Source organism: Nilaparvata lugens, chromosome 10 (genome assembly GCF_014356525.2).
Source record: "Nilaparvata lugens isolate BPH chromosome 10, ASM1435652v1, whole genome shotgun sequence".
In the NCBI taxonomy this organism is placed as follows: domain Eukaryota; kingdom Metazoa; phylum Arthropoda; class Insecta; order Hemiptera; family Delphacidae; genus Nilaparvata; species Nilaparvata lugens.
This window is the reverse complement of record NC_052513.1, coordinates 20,449,328-20,475,371: the sequence shown is the minus strand read 5'-3', so window position 1 is coordinate 20,475,371 and position 26,044 is coordinate 20,449,328. Positions and strand designations below refer to the sequence as shown.

The window sequence follows — 26,044 nt, the reverse complement described above, 5'->3', positions numbered from 1 at the left end:
AAAATGAAAGTATCCCTTATATGTGACTTACAGTCTGTTTAATCGCACATATGAGCCTATCTCACCACGCTTTGTCGAGATCCTTAGCGTCCATAATTTTCCTTATGGGACCATCAACGGTTTTCCGCACGTACAGCTTCCCTTCTCGTACCCACGCATACGCCAGCATATTCTGCTTTACATAACTTTTAGCTATGCCAAGTAAAATCTTGTTTTCCACGGTGAGGTGTTCATTCACAAAGATTTTTCCCTCTTTGAAGTACTCACTTAGAAGATTAGTCTGAATTACTTTCATTTTACGAGCAGAAACTAACCAGGCAGCACGACATCTTCTAGAAGTAAATTTCACAATAATAGAGGGATGAAGAGAGTCTTTTCTTTTTGGCAGTCTGTGTGCAATTGAAATGTTAGAGAGTTCATACGGCACGCCAAGGATACCCGCGAGTTTTTCAAGTATTGCGTATACGTCTTCACCCTGCGTAAAAGGAACACCAGATATTTCCAAATTAGACAGTCTAGTATATTGGTGTAGTTGACTAATTTGGTTTTTTAAGTTTAAATTCTCCGACAAAAGTGCATCACAGTCCTTTTTTACCGCAGCACACTCAATTTTTACAGCGTTAATTTCGTCTCGAAAACCACTGATTTCCGATCGCAGCCCTGAAATTTCGGATTCAAGTTTTTCAAATTTGATATCAATCTTCTCACTGAGGTTTTTTATGGCCTCGGCCAGTGCACCGATATTAGAATCACTTTTTGAAACCGAAGTTTTATCCGATTGAGTAGAGTCTTTACACTCACCGCATTTCCAGGTCTGTTTCCTGGCACCCATCTTTCGAAGATTATCCGAATTTCCGACTTGGCAGCACTCCGAATGAAATGATTTTTCACACGCGGAACATAATATAATGTTTTTGGAATCCGAAAATTCAATATTGCACGTATAACAAAGCTTACTCATTTTGCAGGTTAGAATATTACAAGTGTAGAACGGCACGAACGAATTTATCTACAGCGCCAGAGCTGATAACCTTTCGCTCAGACAGTCAGAACCGAACTCAGAACATAATCACTATACTTGAAGCATTGTCGCCCACTGTTCAGTAAGCTGGGAATACTCACTGTCTTCAGTCAGTATGTACTGAACTCCCTTGTGCTTCTGACTAAAACTGAATAAAACTGTTGTTTATTTTTTCTTCGCTGCTCTATTATATGTTAAATTATTTTTCTATAATTTAAAATTGTATGATTCATCTATTGTTATTTGTTGTTCATTTTATGTTAGAAGCCACTCGCTGATGATAGTGTATGTGCATTCACGTTCAACCGTTAGTGGCCAGCCACAAAATGACCCAGTCCTAGAGCAGTTGAGCCAAACATTAGCCTGCTAAATTAAAAATAACTAAATGTTGATGCAAATAACTAAATGTTAATAACTAGTTGATGCAAATATTTAGCATTCAATAATGCTAAATTATTTAGCAGTGTTGGCATTTTTGTCGGCCAGCAGGAGCCGAGTAGATCCAGAGGAGCTGTAGCTGTCTCCACTGGAGCGGTGACTGGCCGAAGAGAGGGGCGTGCCCGGCAGAGACACGCCTCCCTGGCCTCCCCAGGGGGGCCTAGTTGCCCCTCCCACCGGCAATCTGTCCTGAAAAACACAAATTATTACAAAGTTGAAGCGAAACAAAAAAACATAACACTTGGCATCGTTCACCTGCCATCAAGTTTTGTAAAGAGATTGATATCTGAAGGGGTTTAGAAATAACAGCGGTCAATATCAAAATGGCGTCATTCTTTGCGTTTCCAGGCAACACAACAGATGGAAATAAATTAGAAATTGCATTTGTTCAATTTTAATTGAATGGTGTTATAATTAATGGTAATTAATGGATAATTATTATTAAACGAAAATCCTAATTAAAAGCTGTTTTCCGCGAAAACTTTTGCTACTGCAAATATCATCGAATTTCCATCTAGCTATTAACCCTGTTGTTAATATCTTTTTGCAGTAGCAGAAGTCTTCGGAGTGATTTACAGCATTTAATTAGGATTTTCTTTTAATAATAATTATTAATTAATTAGCATTTGAACAAATGCAATTTCTAATTTATTTCCATCTATTGTGTTGCCTGGAGACGCAAAGAATGACGCCATTTTGGTATTGACCGCTTCGTTTAGTAATAATTATGCAACACAACAACTTTTGTCCAAAATCCAAGTGGAAAACTTTCAACCAACCACTACTTCAACCCATTTTCAAATAGGGATACACAATATTGCAAATGAGCTTTGAATACTCAATCACTGTATCAACTACATCACATGACAGTTTTGTCAAGATATGTCCATCTCTTCACAAAACTTGATGGCTTTATGGCAGGAAAAAATTATATCAAATGCATATCGCATAATATGTTTACACCTGGATTGTCCATGTTCAAGACATAATTTATATACGAGTGGAGGTACGGAGATTAAAAACTCGTAACAACCAACAACATGGAATAAAGAATACATAATTGAACGTTCTTGCAGACACAAGAGTGAAATGAAGATAAAACATATAAAAAAAGCAACAAAAAAGCAAAAGAAAATTGATGAGAAGCTCATTTAAATTAAAAACAAGTTCAATAAATATGAAAATGAAATGTTCAACTCTACTATGATAAGAAACACACAAGGCAACGATATGTTCAACTACTTCATTTTTAAATGATTCATTACAAGTGGTACATTTTAAAAAAATGTTAGACAATTATTTTATCAGTAATATTTCAAGTTCTCAAGCTATTAGCTATTCTTGCAAGTTTTCAAGCAATAAAGTTAGTATCCTTGATCTACTTTACAATCTGGATTAATACTTGTTTAACAATAGCTATTTATGTATTAAGAGCGTAATGCGCGACTTTATCGCTCGCGCAAAACAGTTTGCAAGAGCGATAAAGAAGCATTACGCGCGAATTACATACAAAATTTTTTCTACAACTGCCCAAACCTGTTAAATTACTTTTATCGGCGGAGTTACAATTACCGACTTTTTAGGTTAAGATCTGACATTTTGGCGAGCTGCTTACCATCAGCTGATGAGCGAGCGTAAATAAACTCTTCTGCGCATGCGCAAATGATTACCGAGCGTAAAGAAAATCTACTGCGCATGCGCAGCGAAAAAGTAGATTCTCCTCAGAAATAAGCTGTTTTACGAGGAGAATTGAGTATGTAAATTCTTTCTTTACGCGCAGTTGTATAAAAAGATTATTATACTATCAATTAATGTAATGAATATTTTTCAAAAAATGTAAACCTTAATTGGTCAAATATAGTTGGTGAAAATTTCATAGAGCAAATTTTCTTGTACCAGTCTAGATATCTCTATCGAAAGTGAATAGATAGGAATAAATTAAAAGAACAAGAATTTTTTCTCCATATGGATTAATATTGTTTTCCTAAATTATTAATTTTTAGTTTTTTAGTGGATTTTAAACATGAAAATATTCTGCTGTTCATCTCCATTTTAATTAATATTGTTAAACAAATTATTCATTAGCAATGATCTTTAGTAGGTTTTAAAAATGAAAAATGGTGCCCTTCATTTAGATTTGGATTAATATTGTTAAACAAAGTAATAAATTGCTTAGTATATTGAAGAGTTTCAGTGACTTTTAAACATTAACAAATAATTATCAAACCACAAAAAGCCAGCTACTGCAACACACAACCAATTATTTACGCACACGTATCGAATGACAGAAAAGCAATCTCACCCATTTCTATTCAACCAACTTGAGCTGTGCTTATCAAGTAGGCCTACTGTACTTAGTTAGCCACTACGGGCAGTACTTCACCCTGCTTTGCTCCACCCTGTATAAAATGGTCAACTTACTAACAAAAGCCAACACAAAGAACATCAATTCAAAACAAAACATTATGGAGAATTTTCACAACGATTCTAATAATTGCAACGATATCATGAAATATTTACAAGAATGTAAATAGGTGAAAAGTAGGTAAATAGCTTGACCTTCCGGTAGTCGCGACCTAATCAATCACACGAGCCGTCGCGTGTTGTATTTTGTACAACATCCAATTTTCCAAGTGTTATGTACTCAAAACATATTAATTAGTTGTGTAATTACTTTTTCGCCACACTTGGATGTAATGAGCTGGTTTACGTGCGTCATATGGAGGCCGAAAGTGATTGTTTTCCGACCAGGCCGGTAAAACTTTACAGCCCTAGGGCTGTAAAATGACCTTGAATAACAGCTGATCGTGTCCGATCTCACAAAAATCATGGAGAGATAATCTCATAATGACTGTAATAATCTATATAATTATGTATCGTGAATCGCGGTATTATGTCTATAATAATATATTTTATAAATTACTGTTTCATAATTTAATATTTATTATTGTGTTTTTGATATCAAACAATAGAATACGATGATATATCCATAGCCTCAACAATATAATGTTGGCTACATTGTCCATTGTCAGAAAGGTACGTATCGCAAGTCTTTAAAAGTGAAGAATCGAATTTGAAATCAAAGTACAATAATTGTATCGATATTTAAAAGTGAGGTAGAGTAATAATTGTTTCTTTTTTATTATCGAATTCCACTTCTTAATGCAATACAATCAACAATAATAATAGGAAAATACAGCAGAGATCTAAAGTTTAAGGTAAGCCTACTGGTGAAACAGCCTTGACTAAAAAATTCCTAGTAATTTTTCCGTAATTCATTATTAAAACTTTTAGATAATTTTTCTTCAATATCAAACCATATAGAGAAAACATTAGGCCCACTCAAGATTGAATCTTCGAATGTTTTCTCTATGATTTAACTATTTTCAGAGCAATATTTTGTTGTGAAAATGCCGGCAAACCAGCTTAAAGTTTGCCGCTATAGGCTACACTATATTATAGTAGCCTACATACGTTACCTGACTTACAGGCCAGTTCGATCAAAAGGAGCAATGGCCGAGAGTGTAAAGGCGTGTACTCAAAAGCTCTAAGCTCAGTAAATTACAAACATGATCTAGGTTCGAACCTCGGTCAGCGACATTTTTTTTGTCGATGAATTTCGACTTTTTATTAGCTATTTTTTATATTAGTTACCGTAATTTAAATTTCAATCAATTTTTTAGATATATTTTGAGACAAAACTGTGAAATATGCAATTATATTAATTTTTTAATCACATTATTTCACAATAGTAATGAAAATTCTATTCATCCATCTATCCATGAGATATTGCACCAGGCGCAAAGCGCGAGCTATAAAAATTCAAACAATTATTCGAAATATTAATAGTATAAAAATATTGTCACTATTGTAAATCATTAATTAGTAATATTGAAATTAATTGACAGTGAAAGTTGTCATAACCAAGATTCAAACTATCAAAATAGGCTGTTTGAATTTTATTTATTTTTTAATTTCTTATATATTGGGAAGTTTTTTTTTGGTGTGGCGAAAAATAGCGTTCGCACCATGGGCAAAAATGTATTTCCGGCTCTCAATCTTTTCTAGTCCTCGGCCTACGGCCTCGGACTTAAAAACCGATTTCGAGCCGGAAATATCTCATTTTCGGCCCTAGGTGCGAAATATACTATTCCCATCTTCTTCGATTATTTTACACCTATGAACATTTGGATGATTACCATTTCATAGCCCAATAAGACACATCAAGTAAAGCCATAAATTCTGTGTTATTGGTTCGTTTACAGTCCCCATATACAGTCATTCCCTATATTATGCACAGTGCGACTTATGCACTGTTGCGACTAAATGGCACCTAAAGACTGAACCATCGCTCGGTTGATACTGCAACTCAGTGGAGTGATGGGGGAAAGCTTTGGAATGCATAGGTGACTCATTCACTGACACCACCCCATTCAATAGTTTTGTGCAGCAAAAAAAGTGACACTGTTGTACTTTTTACAACAGCGCGACTGCCGGAAGGTTAAGTAGGTGAAAAGAAAAAACAAGTTTCGATGAAAAATATGAAAATGATTGAACCAGCGGTTAGCGTGTTATCATAGAAAAAAGATAGCAAACTGTTATCTTTTCTGTATGTTGGGTGATATACAGAATGTTCTGAAAAAATATGCCCATAAGCCAGGGGGTGATTCCTCACATCAAAAGAAGAAAAAAAGTTCTAATTAACATAGGTCCGAAAATGCTTAGCACCAAATTATACAGGGTGTAAGATTTCGTCTGAATTTCAGTTCGCCTCCCCTACCCCTACGGGTATTTGTTGGCTGTTAATCAAGATATTAAATTCAGCGTAATTTATATAAAAGGAACTGAGAAATTTAATAAAACCGTTTCCAACCCGTTAGTTACAGTAATTTTTAAGATATGTGACGAAATACGCGGAACTTGGTCCCGAAAAACAAGTTCCTTTAAGGTTTGAAGCAGATTTACTATATTAAATGTACAATAAACACAAAATATTTTCCTACGGAACTTGTAGAAAATTTAATTTCGAAGAGAAAGATGTAGAATAAGTCTATAATAGACAAACGGAACCTTGAATAAATAATCCTTAAATACATACAAAACGCATGAAAACTGAAGAGCTTAACAGATTTTGTCTATTTTTCAATCGTTTTGTATGTAATTGAGGATTATTTATACAAGGTTTCGTTTGTCTATTATAGACTTATTCTACATCTTTCTCTTCAAAATTAAATTTTCTACAAGTTCTGTAGGAAAATATTTTGTCTTTATTGTACATTTAACATAGTAAATCTGCTTCAAACCTTGAAGGAACTTGTTTTTCGGGACAAAGTTTCGCGTATTTCGTCACATATCTTAAAAATTACTGTAGCTATGGAAACGGTCTATGGTGTGGAATTATGTAGCGTTCTGGAAACGGTTTTATTCAATTTCTCAGTTCATTTTACATAAATTTCGCTGAATTTAACATCTTAATTAACAGCCAACAAATACCCGTAGGGCAGGGGAACTGAAATTTAGACAAAATCTTACACCCTTTATAACTTGGTAACTAAGAACCAAGAATTTTCAGACATAGCCTATGTTAATTAGAACTTTTTTTTCTTTTGATGTGAGAAATCACCCCCTAACTTATGGGCACCTTTTTCAGAGCACCCTGTATATATATATTGCTCAGATTCGATATGGTGATGTGATCTTGGCGCTCCTTTTGGAAAGGGGAGTGATAAAGGTTGGCTCCTCTAAGAAACAATAATTATGAACGTCAAAATAGCTTTCCTGGTAGTTTGAAGCACACATAAAACTCTAGTAACGTAACTCCTTAAAATAATCGAATTTTATGTGTTGTATAGTAAATGCATTATGCTTTTTCAAATTCTACTTGACCTAGTTAATCCAAAAATGTGATAATCAAGTCCATACTATTTTTTGATAATTATCATCATTCTTTTTTCTTTATTGATTCATACAACAAGTACATCATAAAAAATTATAGGGAGAGGAAAAATAAAGTAACCTTGTGGTATTCTTCTCCCAAATTTAGATAAGGTCACCATAAAGATAGTAACGGAAAGTATCAATCAGAAAGATAGATTAAAATAGAATCATTGGTTCTACTGAGAAATATTTATTTATTACAAGAACGAGGGAGAAATAGGTTAAGCCTAGTAGTTGTTCACTTCACAAAATTTTCAGTTCTTAATTGTTTCACAAAGTAGATTTTTAAATTTAGATGCTTCAAAACCAAAAATAGAAGAAAAATTTCACATTATTATCACTAAAATAAGGAAATATTCACATATTAAAGAATTAATTTTGAAGGACAAAAAACCTTAAAACGAAATCATTATCCCAAATATGCAAATAAAAATGAAAACAATGATTAAAAGTGAAATCGTTTTCTATGCAACTAGATGTAAAGTACAAAACATATTTCTGTGATTTTTGTCCGTTCAACTTATAATTTATTATACTATACAATAAAATATCAAAACTATTGATATAGGTAAATTGATCATTTCCGTGTTGTTCTAAAGTTGATGTTTTGGTCGATATTTTAATGTAAACGTGTTGATATTGTCAAAAACACCAATTGATTAGAACGAATTGATTTGAGATCTCATAAATTAGTGAAGACAACTGCTAGGAAACCAACGGGCTTTAGACAAAGTGCAGCCCGCAACCAATAATAAAGCTAAAACCTTATCGATTGATAACTTTCCAATAAGCCTGGTTTTCGATAGTAGAGTTAGTGGTCGAGTTACTGGCATACTAACTCTACCGAGCTAACTCTACTCTACTTACTTGGTCGAGTAGCTGTTTCCACTACAATTGAGAATAGTAGGTAAAGTGTGTTGTCTAGTGAACAGAACTAACCTTAAAATGTCAAAATCTTTAAAATAAATTAAAACTTTTTAATATATGAAAATACTTCTTGAACTTGATAACCTACGGCACGACTCTACTCTACTAGCTTCAGACAGTTTTCATTAGCATATTAGTGGTAGAGAAGAGAGAGAAGTGGTGGTGGGGGAAGGCAGGTGGTAGAGTACTATCCCACTCTACTCTACTAAAAACTAGTACTCTATCATGACTCTACTCCACCATGAACGTTTTCATTGTGAACGTTGTCAAGATAGTTAGTACTTGCCCAGGGCCCAGACACTACCACTAACTCTACTAATGAAAACCAGGCTAACAACTATCTGAACTACGTCCCATTAAATTTACTTGCCGACATCACATTCTCCTCATATTCATTGATGATGACATCATTTTACGGCGGGTGAATCTTTATGTATGAAAGCGAAAAGGCACTGATTCATTCACTCACTCATTCATAACCAACAGAACTAAAAATCTACTGGACCATATACGTTCAAAATTGGCAGGTTTGTTCAGTTGGTCTTCTAGAGGCGCACTAAGAAATCTGCGTTTTTCTAAAGGTGCGTACAGATATACGCGCCGCGAACATGAGCAATTCACTTTTAATCAGCTGACTATATTTGTATTTTTACAGAAACGGTAAGATACAGATATAAAAAGCTTGGCATCAGCTGATTAAAAGTGAATTGCTCATGTTCGCGGCGCGTAAATCTGTACGCACCTCAACGTTTGCTCAGCTAACACAACTAAAATATAATTGTGTATCAAATAAGCTGACTGATGGAGGATTGCGTTAAGTTTAGTAAGGAGACTAATGTGTCTAGCAATTAGACCTACCTTATCAGTGTGCAGGGGACTTAGAATAGTAGTCGCCGGATCCTCAGGTGTATAGTAGTCTGAGTCTTCCCCTCCCCCTCCTCCTCCTGCTGCTGCTGTTATCCCCACCAAACCATCTCCTCCTCCTCCTCCTCCTCCTCCCACTCCTTGCTGTGGCATCACTGCAAACAAGCATACACTCAATATCACCCTATATCATCCAATGATCCAAAGATTCACATTAAAACAACAAACATAATCCCAAATCAACTACATCTGATATTATGTAACATCTATCTTAACCCTTAATTACTTAGGATGGGTGAAAAATCACAGAGCTTGAGAAATGTCGATGCCCTAGGTTGGTAACGACACAGTATACATACAGTATGGAAACTTGGCTAGTACCCTGTCGCAAAAATCCGCCATCTTGTTAGGAAGCGCCGCATTGTAATAGTATTGATGGTAGGTTCGGATCACTTTAATGATCCGGATCTATTGATCTTGTTCAGTGCTACGAGCCAATCAGAAGACCAGGATTGGAACTTGCCAAGGTCACGTGACGTGTCTAGTATTTGCACCATGTAAAAAGCATTGGTTAGATAGGCGTTTTATTGACAGTTTCCATTCTGTACCTATTCTGTGGTAACGATGCCTACAGATATATAGCTCTTTGTAATCTCCTAATAGTGTACTTTAATACAGCGTGACAAGTGTTTGTGTTCCTGTGCTGGTTCTACTGTATTGTGACTCCCTGTGTAAATTTTCATCCAGCCTAGTAATAGTGTGAGTTTTTTAAATATTGAATGAATTTTTCATGAATTTTGTTTTTATACAATCATATAAATTATTAATTTGTTTAGAAATATATGAAGAATAAAGCTATAATTTGTATAAAATGATTGTGCATTTATTATTTTTTTGTTGATCTACCAGAAGTCATTATTTTTTCAGAAAAACAGACATATTTTCAATTATGAAAAAATATATTAAAACATTGTCAAAAAATTGGCAAGACACGTTGAAATATTCTTCAAATAATAGATCATGAGATTCATTATATTCACAAATAGGAATATATCTTCCAAAAAGTGAAATAAAAATATAGGTGAAATTTCACCTAGCCTATTAATAGAGGTTGGGGAAGGAACCCTAGTAATTAAGGGTTAAAACGTTCCAAACTGAATATGACACCAAAGGTGTTGACACATGTTTCTAAGTTTTTAATAAATTCGTGATATTTGAGACAATATTCCAGTGCTTTATAAAATGAATAAATATCACTATATCACCACCAAAACCAGTATCTGAAGTCACTAGAATATAATAGTTAGGTTAGGTCCACGTTATATTGGCAGTAATTGATTAACAATATGTTGCTATCCTTGTCTATCAATTGACAAAGCAGATCATTTTCTAGCTACTCTACGTTGCCAGATCGTTTTTCAACAATGTAAAAATATAATTAACTAGCAGGTAAACCGTGCTCTGCAAGGGTCCAATTGTAAACTTGACCTATTGAAATCTTGAAGAATTTAAAGTAGGCCTATAACCATCCACGTTAAATTGAGAATCTATATGCAAAATTTCAAATTAATCAGTTCAGACGTGATGATGCGTCACTCGTGAATTTCCTATCCCGAAAGCCAACTCTTTCCTCTATTATATTACAGACAGATTTAACCTTCTAGTCGTAACCCTATTTTTTTCTGACGTTAGTAGTTACCCTGGGTCCCAGGGACCCACTTCTTTCATATCGAATATTTGAAGATATAATGTTATTCTATGATTCTAATATGTTCAATGGATATTGATGAACGCAAGGAGCACTTACATAAAGCATAAATTCATCTTTATTATATTCATTAAAATAAATTTATTAAACCTTGCATTTTTAGGGTAGTAAAAAGTAGTAACGTTTGGTTATTATTTTATATAAGTGAACAAAAAAATAATTATAGTGATGAATACTATGATGGTGTAAACAAACAAACTCTGGTGTAAACAAATTTATTCAAGTAAGTTACAATACATTCTGGTTTATACACGAATCTACAATAAATTACAGTACAACAGCCAATTATGCAACAAATTTCACATACTATGAAAACTTATTAATTACAATGAAGATTGAATGCAACATTAGAATATTGATAATAAAATAGTATTGTAATGTAACTACGTAAATCAGCGAATGGATCTTACATGCAACACTACTAGAAAGATAGGGAAAACATTGGAAAGTCATAGTTCACTCTTAGGGTAGTTTTTACCCTAACCTCAAGTTCATGTTGCACAATCTTTGCAAAACTTATGAAATTATAGTATAATTTATAATAGTATGAATACTATTATAAATCCTAAAACCTACAGGAAACATGAAAAATATATAAAGTCATATAAAGTTTACTTTTAGGGGAGGTTTAGCATCCCTGGGATCACATGAAGTTCATTGATTTCCTTATCATCCTACTCAGGGTAGGTTTCATATTCATAATAAAACACTGGAATATTGTATCAAATATCACGAATTTATTAAAAAGTTAGAAACATGTTTCAAAACCTATGGTGTCATCTTAAGTATGTAACATTCTAATAAATTGGTGATAATTGAGACAATAGTCTATAGTGAGGTCCACGTTATAATGGCAGTGGAGAAAGATAGGAGAACAACGTTGCCGATCCTCACTGTCTTGTCAATGCCTTCTATAGACGGTAGCTGATACAGGTTTATTTTAACTGTTCATTCTAGTTTAAAATAATCAATATATTTCATCAAGCAATTATTATAATTTTATAATAATTATATTTATTATAATTCAAGAGATTATTATAATTTCATAATGAATTTTCAAAATCAAGATAAAATATTTTGTTAATTAATCATTAATTCTACATTGTTGAAAGGCGATCTGGCAACAGAGCAGAGCGAGAGAGAGATAGCGCTATCCGCTTTGTTGAATGATAGACAAGGATAGAGTAGAGATACCACTGTAGACTATAGTGTTTGCATTGCAACAACTCACAGGTAGCAGCCGCAGCCGCAGCAGTGGTGGGGGGGCTTGGTTGCACTTCCTCCTCAGTGTCATCCTCCTCCTCCTCCTCAGTGTCGTCTGGTGGCCGTCTGCCTCCACCCACGTCGGTGCCCCCCACTCCGACCACCACTGACGTCAGAAGCGGCGACAGTTTCTCGGCCTCGCTGTCCACGTCATCAGTCTGTGATGCAAAGCAAAGCAAGCACATGCTTTACTAAGCCTATACCACTAAGGCTCAACTCACACTTACGCGACTCAGGTCGAGAAGAGACTCGACTCTTGTCGAGAGCATGTGTTTATAAATGGTGACAGTCGCGGGGACTATAGTGAGGTACACGTTATAATGGCAGTGAAGTATGGCAGTATACGAGAACAACGTTGCCAAATCGACTACATTTTGCCACTGAGTGTACACAGCTGTTATTCAATTCATCCCAATAAATTTGATCTGATATTAATTTTTTTCAATTCATCCCATTAAATTTGATCTGATATTAATTTTAATTCCCTTGATAAGATAATCAATTTCATGTCAAATTGATTAAATTCATTAATAATATATTTTTTTATAATTTGATTCTAAATTTTGCTTTCATAACTGAGATCAGATTTACAAACCTGAAATGGCGGCCAATCTGAAAAGCTGTGATACACCAATATGAACTTAAAAAGAATAGCAATTAAGATATTCGGTAGGTATTCTATTCCAATTTCTTTTTAAAATAGTAGTAAAATAGAAATTTTATCTATAATAAGAAAATGTCAAAGATAAATTCTGAAATAACCTTTCAATATTATTTATACCGGTACCATTGTAGGCCTCACTCATTCCGGTAAACTGAAGCATGGACAGAGTCTACGATGGTCTCAAAGTTATGAAATTTTAAAGTGTCATTTCAAGTATAATTTGTGTTACTCATAAGGTAATATCTAAAAATTATTCCATTTATTCAAAAATATATTTAAAATCAATTATATGACTCCTCTACTTTAGCATTCTGTTATAAATCAAAATAAAACATGGCGGCTAAGGATTGTTTGTCTACTTCTGTACAGTCATTGTAAAAAGTGAAATAAAATATTTCTGGCCAACTGGCAAAATTGCAAAGCTAGAGAGAGATAGTGCTATCTGTTTTGTTGCATGTTAGACAAGAATAACAACACTATTGACAATCGTACACTGCCATTATAACGTGGACCTCACTAAAGAGTCTACTGGTCTGAGTGACACCATTTGGAAACACATGCTCTCCACTAGAGTCGAGTCTCTTCTCGACCTGAGTCGCGTAAGTGTGACTTGAGCCTTAGGCCTACATACACCATAGAGCTCAACATATCCCTTAGTATAATGAATAAATTATATTTCAATTGAAATACAAACAAATAATTAACAAAATTGACAATATTAAAAATTACAATACATAAAATTTACTACAAATGGGCCTAATGTACAGAACATTTTTTTCGGAAATTAACCTATTGTAATGTAGCCGATTATTTGACATGAATTTTCACAATCTGAGAGCATCCATTGTTTAAAAATTAAAGGAGTCAACGACGGTGAAAATTCATGACAAGTAAAATTGGACTGAAAATATATACCTCTTGGCAGTCGGTTACGAGAACGGGACCTGGAACCATCTACAGCAGATAATCGGGCCCGGCTCTACCCCTCTGTTTCGAGACACCATACTCCAGGTTCAGTGAGTTGCAAATATTATTATTATTATATATTATTCATTGATTTTTATTCACGGCAAATCCTGTAATTATTATTCTAGTGTTTATTTAAAAAGATTCTTAATATTTTATTTAAGTTTCCAGTTTCATTTTGAGTTTCAATTAAATTAAATCGATTATTTAGTTCTCCAATATATCATCTGTTTTATTTATTCTTTTAAATTATAGTTCCTTTTTCATGAGTTATAGAGTTGGATCAATTTAACCTCTAACACGCCAAGCGAATTCCCCCATTATAATAAATTGATACCATAATGTCTAGGGTTGTTCTCACAACCCTATAATACCAGCTCAATACAATACCATACATAATATACCCCCAATCGTAATAACCCCATTACACCATGTACTAGAGCAGGTGTAGTATAGTGAGGTCCACGTTATAATGGCAGTGTTTGATTAGCAATGGTATTGCTATCCTTGTCTATCATTCAACGAAGCGGATAGCACTATATCTTTTTCGCTTTGCTATTTTGCCAGATCGCCTTTTAACAATGTAAAATTAATAATTAATTGACAAAATATTCCATCTGAATAATGAAAAATCATTATTGAAACATAAAACTAATTATAATATAATTGATTATTTTGAACGAGAATGAACAGTTAATACTACATCAATATACCTGTATCTGCTACCGTCTATAGTGAGCCGAGGATCGGCAAAGTTGTTCTCGTATCTTTCTCCACTGCCATTATAACGTGGACCTCACTATAGTAATAAATTTAGGGCCGGTTTCCGAGATCGGGATTAAGCCAAGTTCTAGACTTTAAACATATGGAGTCAGAAAATTGGCTTTCCTTAACGGGGCGTAGTCAAAGTCATGTTTGAATTATTAAATTTCGAAAAACTAGAAAATTGAACAGCTGGAGTCAGAAAATTGGCTTTCCAAAACGGAGCGTAGTCGCAGTTTTTATGTTCTCATTTTTATAAATGGAAACGTTTCTCCTTGACGAAATGAAACATTCCTAAATAATTCAAAATAGCTGAGACTTTATACTATTTTCTCTTTATTTTATTCTATTTTGTGTTCAATTTTCTAGTTTTTCGAAATTTAATTCAAACGTGACTGACTTATCAATGACTACGACTACGCCCCGTTTCGGAAAGCCAATTTTCTGACTCCTGCTGTTTAAAGTCTAGAACTTAGCTAAATCCTGAGCTCGGAAACCAGCCCTTAGAGTTAGGGTGGCAAATACATTGGGTAAGTGAGCTCACATATTGTAAGAAATTATGTTTTCTAAATCATGTCTTCCAGTTGTTGTGATCCAGTTTTCAACTGCGCTTTTAAATTTTATTGAGTTTTCTTATCTTGATGTGTGCAGAAAGTAAATTGTGATGTTCTGGTGCTATAGTGAGGTCCACGCTATAATGGCAGTGGAGAAAGATACAAGAACAACGTTGCCCATCCTCTGTCTTGTCAATGACTTCCATTGACGGTAGCTGATTGAAGTATTATTAACCGTTCATTCTCGTTTAAAATAATCAATTATATTTTATCAAGCAATAAATTATATTTTTCAATAATTCAATAATGAATTATTAAATATTTTGTTAATTAATTATCAACTCTGCATTGTTAAAAGACGATCTGGCAACAGAGCAAAGCGAGAAAGAGATAGGACTATCCGTTTTGTTGAATGACAGACAAGGATATCAATATTATTGCTAATCAAACACTGCCATTATAACGTGGACCTCACTATAGGTGGTTGAGTATCAGTGGTATTTTTGTTGGTCTAGGGCGTTTATGTTCCAAATTTGAATGTTAACTCAAACCAATAGTCCTAGTAATTATTTTTCGTGAAGCTATGTGGCGCTGCTGGTAGACTACTCTCATATTATGCCGTTCTTACACTCTCACCCCAACAATATAGTAAAAATCAACAATAGTAGACAGTAATCGGCTTGAGTTAACAAGAAATCGGCTTAGAATTGGAACATAAACGACCTATACCATGGGATATCTTCGTATGCTATCATTTCTCTGGCATTACTCAAACCTATTTATAGCATTACTAATTACGAATGTTTACTAACACTTATTCATTGTTTTAAGTTTCCTTTCAAATCGGGCTCACTAATGCTAATACTAACTCCAGAAGCCTACTAATGCAACGTTGTCATTTTGGAAACGTTCCTAAGATAAGTTGCTTTTGCTTAATATTAAATGGTATTGTAGTGCTTTTAAAATAGTATATTTTCAATTATTGTATAGCGTAGGCCTATGTATGACATTTATTGTATATTGTGACGAAGGTAATGCTTCTGAAGAGGTTACAATACTAGTAGTTCTGTGAACAGTAGACCTCACGCAGTTTCCTCATCCACAAGTATCTGATGTCACCTGTTCTAGTTGATTCAGTTGAATCATAATTTACTCTTAAAAACTGTTATTTGTTTTCTCCAAGATCAAAAACTCACTTATGTTAATAAAGTCGGTTCACATTTGAATTTGTATCCCATATGATGATTTATCCAGTTTCGTGATAATCTTTCTATAATCTTTCCATTTGATAGAATATTTCTTTACTATATTTTTAAATTATTTTTTCCATTCAAGAATATTATAATTTCTTCGGCATTATTCAGTTCATTTTTTATTTTATTTTCAATCACCTATTAAATTTGTTTTTCAAATGTGAGAATATTGATACTGATGGGCACATATCACAAAAAATTTTGAAACCCTACCTTATAGATATAGACACGGCCAGACATCGGTGTAATGCATGCAATCAGGACCTCCTAAATACCTCCTAGTATTTGGGAGGTCCTGATGCAATCCACTTGTCAGCTGATTGATTATGAATAATTCTATAGTCTGATTGATCTATCTTCAAAGTAGATGATAATGATATCAGAGTATGGAGGAATTCATTTTCCTTTCATATTGTCCTTAAAATGCAAAATTTCAAAAAACCTTGTGTATACATCGACGCGCAGTTGAAAAAGGAATATTCCTGCGAAATATCATCGAATTCTATCAACGCGTTTGACCGTAATCGCGTTACATACTGACAGACAAAAGCAAATCGAATTGAAACATAGACCTCACTACGTTCGGTCAAAAACATATTCTAAGGTACTTGTAATACTCTACTACCGATATTATACCTCATCATGACTGTTGCTAGTCTCATTGACAACACGCACTGTATCCCTTGGGCCCTGTTTGGTGGGTTTGCCAGCTAGCGATGACGTCACTCTGCCCCCACCCACGCCGCGGCCTCCCTGCGATGACGTCACCAGTAGCGGCGAACTCGCCTTGGCGCTCTGAACGATGACGTCATTGTTGCGCGCTTTGCCCGAGCCTGCGCTATCCGCGCCGCGCGACAGCAGAACTGACATTCGAAACTGAAATAAATCATCAGCTCTTAATAATATAATATAAAAATAATTATTTTGAACTTATTTCTGTGTGAAAAAGTAAATGACAAGTGAAAAATGAACAGTAAAAGCAATAATCTATCTATAATATAATTAGGAAAGAATATGCTTATACACGTACGGGATAGGAAATTAACGAATGACGTATCATCAGAACCATACATCTTATCAACTTATAATTTTGCACATAGATTCTTAATTTACAGAGTATGGTTATATAAGCCTATTATAAATTGTTCAAAATTTCTGTAGGTCAAATTTTTAATTAGTACCTCGCAGAGCACAGGTTACCTGCTATTAAAAAATAATAATTCCTATTATTAGCCTTCCATCATTCATTTCAATTATAATACTTGGATCGCATTGCCAGTCTTTCATACAAGACACAACAAAATAATAACACCCAAACACATTCTCATTTTTCATCAATTATTCTGTGATTAAAATCAAATCAATTTTATTGTACAAAAAACATAATAAGATGATCACTGGAAAAATACAAAGTATAAACAAGTTGAGTGACTTGAAACATTTGTTTACTCAAATGTATCAATCCGTTTTTAATAAGTTCGGTTTCTTTCCCAAATATGCTTGGATTACAGTATAGTTTGTGTTTGAATGAATAAAAATCAACCACTATAAAATGAAAGTCCGTTATATAATAATTAAATAAATTCCGGTTGAATTGGTTAAATCGTTATTTCACATCCTATGATACCTTCACTCATCCTATCATACCTATCTTCTTTCACATCCCTGTCACACATTTTTCCTTTATGTTATACCTTACCTGCCTATTACATGGGAAACCATACTTGGCAATGTATTTTTTCTCTTTTTCTTCCAGCACACAACATCATTTTAGCATTATTAGCTTATATCATAGAGAAAATATAAAACAAGAAGATATCCCATGGTAAAGGGGGTTTATGTTACAATTTCAATGTTAACTCAAGCCGAAAGTCCTAGTAGTTGTTTTTGGTGAAGCTATGTGACGCTGGTAGTCTCTCATACTGTGCCGCTCTTACACTCTCGCCCGGCCAGACAATAACAATAGACAGTAGTCGACAGTAATCGGCTTGAAATTCGGAGCATAAACTACCTATACCATGGGATATCTACTTATGCTATATTTTCTCTATGCTTATATTTTATTGTGTTATATTTATATGTTTTATTATATATTGTTTTTCTCATTGTATTTTTGTGTGTTGTGAATTGGAAACTGGTGCCAATTGCAATTGCAGTAAACTTACTTCGGGTGTAGGGCAAGCACCTTCTGACTCATAAACTTCTGGACTGCCGACCAGTTTCACTTTCGGAATACGCTCCAAACTCGATCTGCATCCAAACAAACACAATTAACATCAATTGGACAGTAGATTGAGTAAGATATAAATATATATGATATTGATAGCCTAAATAAATTAATATTGAGGGTGCCTGATAGGGTATAGTAGATAGCTGACATTCGTTCAAAATAAGATCTTTCTAGTGTTGGTGATATGTTGCAACTATCTCATTCATGAAGAATCTCTGTGTCTAGCGAGCATCCTTCAAAAAAGCTCTATAGGGAGCTTCCTCTATCTAGGGTGTCTGAAGCTGATGTTTTTCAAAGCCGTAACTATTACCCTGCGAACCATACCTTGCCTATATACCTTGGCATATAGGTGGCAAAGCTACGGGACGCGTACTGTCATAGCCACTCTAATACAGGTGTTAGAGGTGGCTATGGTACTGTAAATTTTTGTTAATAATGATGAACTCTGTCTCAAAACCATTTCATTTGTCGAGAAATATATTTCTCATTATTTAATAATAATGTACGAAAGTACATTTCAGTCCACTACAAAAATTACAAAAGCACTTTATTAGGATAATACTTTTCAAAAATCGAAGAGAGCCTTCGATTCCTTTGTTCCAATCAATTTCCCACTTCGGCATTTATTTGCTTTTAAAGTATTAAGAATTTTCTATTTGCGTAGTGGTAATGATGGGTTTTTAGACCCTGCTTTTCTGAAAGACGAAGAGAGGATTCCATCTCACGACTACCTAGAATAAACTCAAGTTTTTTGCGAAATCATTTGTTTATCTAGGTCCAAAACTATATAACATTATACCTAATGATGGCAGGAGGAAAACCTCCATACAAATTTCACGAAAATTATAAAACCTTGGTTGTTTCAACAACATGATTCAGACAGTTTACTTCAAGTTTTATCTTAACATGTCAGATTGTAGTTTTAACCCCATTGTAATCTCTTAATGAATATATTAGTGCATTATAAGTTTTCTGAATTGTATTTTGAACTGTTTCTATGCTTCTGAATTTTTTAGTTTTGTTATTCGACATTCAATTTTTAACTCTAAGTTTCGTTCTCAGTAAACAGTATTTTTCTTTTATAATTCTTATCATTGTACCGCAATGGCCGCAGATAATAATTGTTATTTATTTTATTTAGCAACTCTTACCTCTATATTATGAAATTTATATTTATATAGAATGAATGTTAAATGGCAGCGTCTAAGAAAAATTGCTGCTAGTATAATTCTGAAGCGATGATTGTATTTAACTGTTGTATTATTCAAAGGCAGAATAAAGTTCATTTTCATTTTCATAATCGAAATCAAATATTTTTTACTTTCCTTGCCCTATTACCATAGGTAAGGAAAGTATTGCTTTCCGAAAAAAATTAAGGTACCCCAATTTCTAAATTTCTATACATTTCAAGGTCCCCTGAGTCCAAAAAAGTGGTTTTTGGGAATTGGTCTGTATGTGTGTGTGTGTGTGTGTGTGTGTGTGTGTTGTGTGTGTGTGTGTGGTGTGTGTGTGTGTGTGTTGTGTGTGTGTGTGTATGAGTGTATGTGCGTCTGTGTACACGATATCTCATCTCCCAATTAACGGAATGACTTGAAATTTGGAACTTAAGGTCCTTACGATATAAGTATCCGACACGAACAATTTCGATCTGATGCAATTCAAAATGGCGGCTAAAATGGCGAAAATGTTGTCAAAAACAGGGTTTTTTTGCAATTTTCTAGAAAACGGCTCCAACGATTTTGATCAAATTCATACCTAAAATAGTAACTTTTTCCAGTAAATCTAATAACGAATCCATTGACACCCCATTTGTCAAGATTGAACAAAAAATAAGGATCTCATGGGAAAACTGGATCCAGCTTTTTTTTTATTTCTTGAATAACTAGGAAACCGTTGAATTTACAAAAAATCTACAAGAGTAACTTTTTCCAGTAAATCTAATAACGAATCCATTGACACCCCATTTGTCAAGATTGAACAAAAAATAAGGATCTCATGGGAAAACTAGATCCAGTTTTTTTATTTCTTGAATAACTAAGAAACCGTTAATTTTACAAAAAATCTACAAGAGTAACTTTTTCCAGTAAATCTAATAACGAATCCATTGACACCCCATTTGTCAAGATTGAACAAAAAATAAGGATCTCATGGGAAAACTGGATCCAGCTTTTTTTTATTTCTCGAATAACTAAGAAACCGTTAATTTTACAAAAAATCTACAAGAGTAACTTTTTCCAGTAAATCTAATAACGAATCCATTGACATCCCATTTGTCAAGATTGAACAAAAAATAAGGATCTCATGGGAAAACTGGATCCAGTTTTTTTTATTTCTTGAATAACTAAGAAACCGTTAATTTTACAAAAAATCTACAAGAGTAACTTTTTCCAGTAAATCTAATAACAAATCCATTGACACCCCATTTGTCAAGATTGAACAGAAAATAAGGATCTCATGGAAAAACTAGATCCAGTTTTTTTATTTCTCGAATAACTAAGAAACCGTTAATTTTACAAAAAATCTACAAGAGTAACTTTTTCCAGTAAATCTAATAACAAATCCATTGACACCCAATTTGTCAAGATTGAACAGAAAATAAGGATCTCATAGATCCAGTTTTTTTATTTCTTGAATAACTAAGAAACCGTTAATTTTACAAAAGATCTACAAGAGTAACTTTTTCCAGTAAATCTAATAACAAATCCATTGACACCCCATTTGTCAAGATTGAACAGAAAATAAGGATCTCATAGATCCATTTTTTTTATTTCTTGAATAACTAAGAAACCGTTAATTTTACAAAAAATCTACAAGAGTAACTTTTTCCAGTAAATCTAATAACAAATCCATTGACACCCAATTTGTCAAGATTGAACAGAAAATAAGGATCTCATGGATCCAGCTGTTTTTTATTTCTTGAATAACTAAGAAACCGTTAATTTTACAAAAAATCCACAAGAGTAACTTTTTCCAGTAAATCTAATAACAAATCCATTGACACCCCATTTGTCAAGATTGAACAAAAAATAAGGATCTCATAGATCCAGCTGTTTTTTATTTCTTGAATAACTAAGAAACTATTAATTTTACAAAAAATTACAAGAATAACTTTTTCCAGTAAATCTAATAACGAATCCATTGACACCTCATTTGTCAAGATTGAACAAAAAATAAGGATAATTTCACTCTTTGCTGTAGGCTAGACATTTTTGTGTTGAGACAGAAAGCTGTTTGGCCTCAGCAACAGTTTCTTCAGAGTAAAGTGAAAGTGGCTCAAACAGCTTTCAGTTTCTCCAATGTGAGTGAAGTAAACAGCTTCCAGTTCCAGACTATAAAAGCTGATTTCTAGTCTGGAGTTATACACTCTGTATTCAAGGAAGCAGTTTAGAGGTGTAGCCTACATACAGAAAACATCTGTGCATATTCTTCTACCTTCCAAGTTGGAAAACATGGAGGTGAGTGTTATCTATTATAATTTCTTGAGTTTATAATCTATTCTAATGTGGTAGTAATTTTTATGAGTGTAGCAGTCCCCCTTCTTACTCACTCTCTCTGTTTCTTCCCTATCTCTACTGTGATTGGCATAAATCAAACTCAAATTTACATGTACTGTACAAGATTCATTTCAAAGTTTATTGTTTCTGTCACAGAAGGTAGGATGAGTTAATGAAGATTGGTTATAATTTTGATTGTTTTTTAGAGATTTTATTGTGAGTTCATTAGACAATGTCTCTCAACCTTAATTAATATTATAAGTAGAATTTTGATCATGAGTTAATTTTATTAGGTAGTATGAGACTTTATGCTACTGAGCTTATGAATAAGGTTAGAACCTTCATTATGAGTTTAATTTCATTGTCTGCAAGGCTGCTTCAAGCAACTAAGGTTATTAATTCTTGATTATGATTCTGAATAAATTAAGGAACTCTGGCACATATTCTTAAAATGGAATGTGGAATTTTATTGTGAGTTCATTAGACAATGTCTCTCAACCTTAATTAATATTATAAGTAGAATTTTGATCATGAGTTAATTTTATTAGGTAGTATGAGACTTTATGCTACTGAGCTTATGAATAAGGTTAGAACCTTCATTATGAGTTCAATTTCATTGTCTGCAAGGCTGCTTCAAGCAACTAAGGTTATTAATTCTTGATTATGATTCTGAATAAATTAAGGAACTCTGGCACATATTCTTGAAATGGAATGTGGAATTTTATTGTGAGTTCATTAGGCAATGTCTCTCAACCTTAATTAATATTATAAGTAGAATTTTGATCATGAGTTAATTTTATTAGGTAGTATGAGACTTTATGCTACTAAGCTTATGAATAAGGTTAGAACCTTCATTATGAGTTTAATTTCATTGTCTGCAAGGCTGCTTCAAGCAACTAGGTTATTAATTCTTGATTATGATTCTGAATAAATTAAGGAACTCTGGCACATATTCTTAAAATATTAGGTATAGAAAATGGATTATTGATTAAGTTCACTTTCATCTTCTTGGGAACCATGTATACTTGATTATGAGTTTAATTCCATTGTCTGCAAGACTGCTTCAAGCAACTAAGGTTATTAATTTTGAATATGATTTGATTTGAATAAATTAAGGAATTCTAGCACATATTCTTAAAATATTAGGTATAGAGATGGATTATTGATTAAGTTCACTTTCATCTTTTCAGAACCTGTAGTTAAAGAAAACAAAATGGAGAGAAGTCACCCTAATGGGAAGCTATTCTGAACCAGGACATGAAAATGGAGGAGTTCAATAATAATTGTGAGTAGACTACTTTTCTATTACAGTTTTATGATACTATAGTTTTAGTTCATACTCTTGCTCTCTTTCTATCATACACATAGCCACAAGAGTTGAGTGACACAACCTTCAACCAAAAGGCATCCCTCTCACTCACTCCTACTATCGCTCTCTTTCACACACCTGAAACCGTTGGCATGCACAGTGCAACTTGATAAAGAGAGGAATTCCAGATTGAAGCTGAGAGGCTACCAGAGATAGGTTTCTTCTTAGATAACTTTGGAGGAAATAAATTTTAATTATACTTGTGTATTTATACCCATGATTCCTTTTAACACGTCCCAAACTATCAAGATGAACTCTAGTTATTTCAAGTATTCGTTTATAGGTTTTTAATCTTTCCTACCATAAATAAATGTATCTGGTACTGCTTTGAATAGTATTCCAATAGACCATGTGTGAGAGTAAATGAATGTTGGTTATCAATTATAATATCATTATTTTCAATTTGACTACTTTATCACCAATTTGCCACTCATCAATATCGGGGTTGAAGTGAACACCATATATATTACCTCTTTTTGTTGATCTCATGAAATTGTCTATATAAGTAGATACACTGCGCCTACGTGCAGATGATTTTAGTCTTTGGAGACTTGTATCAAATATATTTCTCAAACCATGTTCTTTATTTGATTCTTCTTCTACTGATACTTCTTCATCATTATCATCATCTACTCTATTTTCTTCTTCATCTTCTAATTCTTCATCATCCAATTCTACATCATCTAATTCTTCTTCTTTTTCTTGTTTTAATTCTTCTTTTTCCTTTTTAATAGTTGCTTCTAGAAAAGGTTGTTTCAATTGTTTCAATGATTCTGTAATAGGTTTAAATTGTTTTTGAAAGTTTTCCTCCTCACTTGCTACATCACCTGATAATTGACGGTGCTTTTGGAGTATTGAATCACGCAGTTGTTTAATATTTTTCTTGAGTGCACTCAACTCTTTCAAATCTTTCCTATACATTTTTATATTACTGTATAAATTTATCAAAACCAATTCTATATCTACCATTACTTCTAGTACACTCTTTGTTTATAACTAGAAATGTATTATTATTTTTTTTTCCAAGCTTGAGCACACATTTCTTCAAATTCTTTCTTATTCATATCAGGATAATATGATCAAAATATATGTGTGTTAAATTACGATTATCTTGTTTAAATAGAACAATCAAGTTTTGTTATCACGAATTAACTGCTTGGGTATACTGGAATAAGTTTGAGAAATGTAGAAACAATCAATATCATTATGTCTACCCATACTGAAATAGTTACGGATATTCTGTGATTTTCCATACAAATATCATCAAAAATCATAACTGAATTTGGATGTGCATCATTTGGGTGTGGTATTTCATCATTATCTTGATACATGTGAAGTCAATTTCAGGTATTTGTATCATAATCTGCTTTAGAAGTTGTATTTATCTTGTTGATGTGATTGGTGAATACATATAAGTTTGAAAACTTGACACCATTCTGTGCAAATAGTAAATTGAATACTGTATTTGTTTTCCCAGAATTACTTGGACCACAAACAATACATCTTATGGAATTGGTAAAAGTTCGCTGTGTCTGTGATATTGATATTCTTCTTAGTAAGGAATTTATCAAATTTATGACAGGTAGTTTTGATTGATGTTGTTTCAATTTCAGCATATTTTTTATTATATTACGTTATATCATCACCTTCAACCCATGAATTATAAGATTTATCGAATCCAAGCCATTTAACATACAATTACTACCCTTTTTCTTTAATACTTTTTCAATGAGGAATATATCTGGATATTTTGTTTTATTCATTTCATATTCATAGAATGTACCCTTAATAATTTCATTGTTCATATCTTTTAATCTATAAGTAAAGGGTATAGTGGGGAGAACATTTTGTATGGTGAAAATCTCATTTGTCCAGTTTGGGAGATAACCTTTCTCAAATATTGATTTGTATCGACTAATGCGTACCTTATCACCAATTCTATACTTTGGTTTACTTTGATTGCCAATTTTACGTTGTGCACTTTTATCTAAATTCATTAGTACATATTTTTCATTTTCTTTATTTACATCAATTGGTTTCATATAATGCTACGATGTGTGGTGTTGTTATATTTTAAGATAAGTTTTGGTAACAGTTCCAACCATTTATGATTACCCTGTATAGTGAATTCACGGAACATATTCTCTTTAAGAGTTCTGTTGAAACGTTCACAAATTGCAGCTTTCTTATCACTATATGTACTGTAATGGTTGATCTTATATGTTTTGAAGAGATTCTGAACAGTTGTGTTGTAGAACTCTTTACCTGCATCAGTTTGAAAATTGATAATCTTATGTTTTTGGAGTATTGGTTTCAATGCTGCTGCCACCTCATTTCCAGTTTTAGTTTTCATTGGTATTGCAAATGCAAATTTACTGAAACAGTTTATCACAGTTAGTATGTATCTAAAGTTCTTATTTAATGTGCTATAGTTGGACATGTCAACAATATCAGCTTGATATAAATCTGTTAGACCTTTTATTTCAGTGCGACGTGTGAGGAAATTACGTCTGACTCTACCATGTAGCTCATGT

At 33.3% G+C, this 26,044-nt stretch overlaps 1 protein-coding gene across 4 annotated transcripts in view; it reads right to left on the bottom strand.

The window, feature by feature from the left end:
* Positions 1–1,170: 1,170 nt before the first annotated feature.
* Positions 1,171–26,044, bottom strand: part of LOC111045828 (E3 ubiquitin-protein ligase MGRN1) — a 42,422-nt gene continuing 17,548 nt past the window's right edge. The window contains exons 8-13 of one of the 4 annotated variants that reach the window (XR_005572286.1): positions 18,583–18,667; positions 17,054–17,293; positions 12,187–12,376; positions 9,182–9,342; positions 3,762–3,858; positions 1,171–1,643 (exon numbers count right to left, since the gene is read on the bottom strand). Coding sequence is in view for 2 of the 4 variants with exons in the window: in XM_039436520.1 (XP_039292454.1) it covers positions 1,475–1,648; positions 9,182–9,342; positions 12,187–12,376; positions 17,054–17,293; positions 18,583–18,667 (850 nt within the window). In the remaining 2 variants the exon portion in view is untranslated. Of the gene's footprint in view, positions 1,649–3,761; positions 3,859–9,181; positions 9,343–12,186; positions 12,377–17,053; positions 17,294–18,582; positions 18,668–26,044 lie in introns of all 4 variants that reach the window. The other 3 variants (XR_005572285.1, XM_039436521.1, XM_039436520.1) reach the window with 3 other exon arrangements.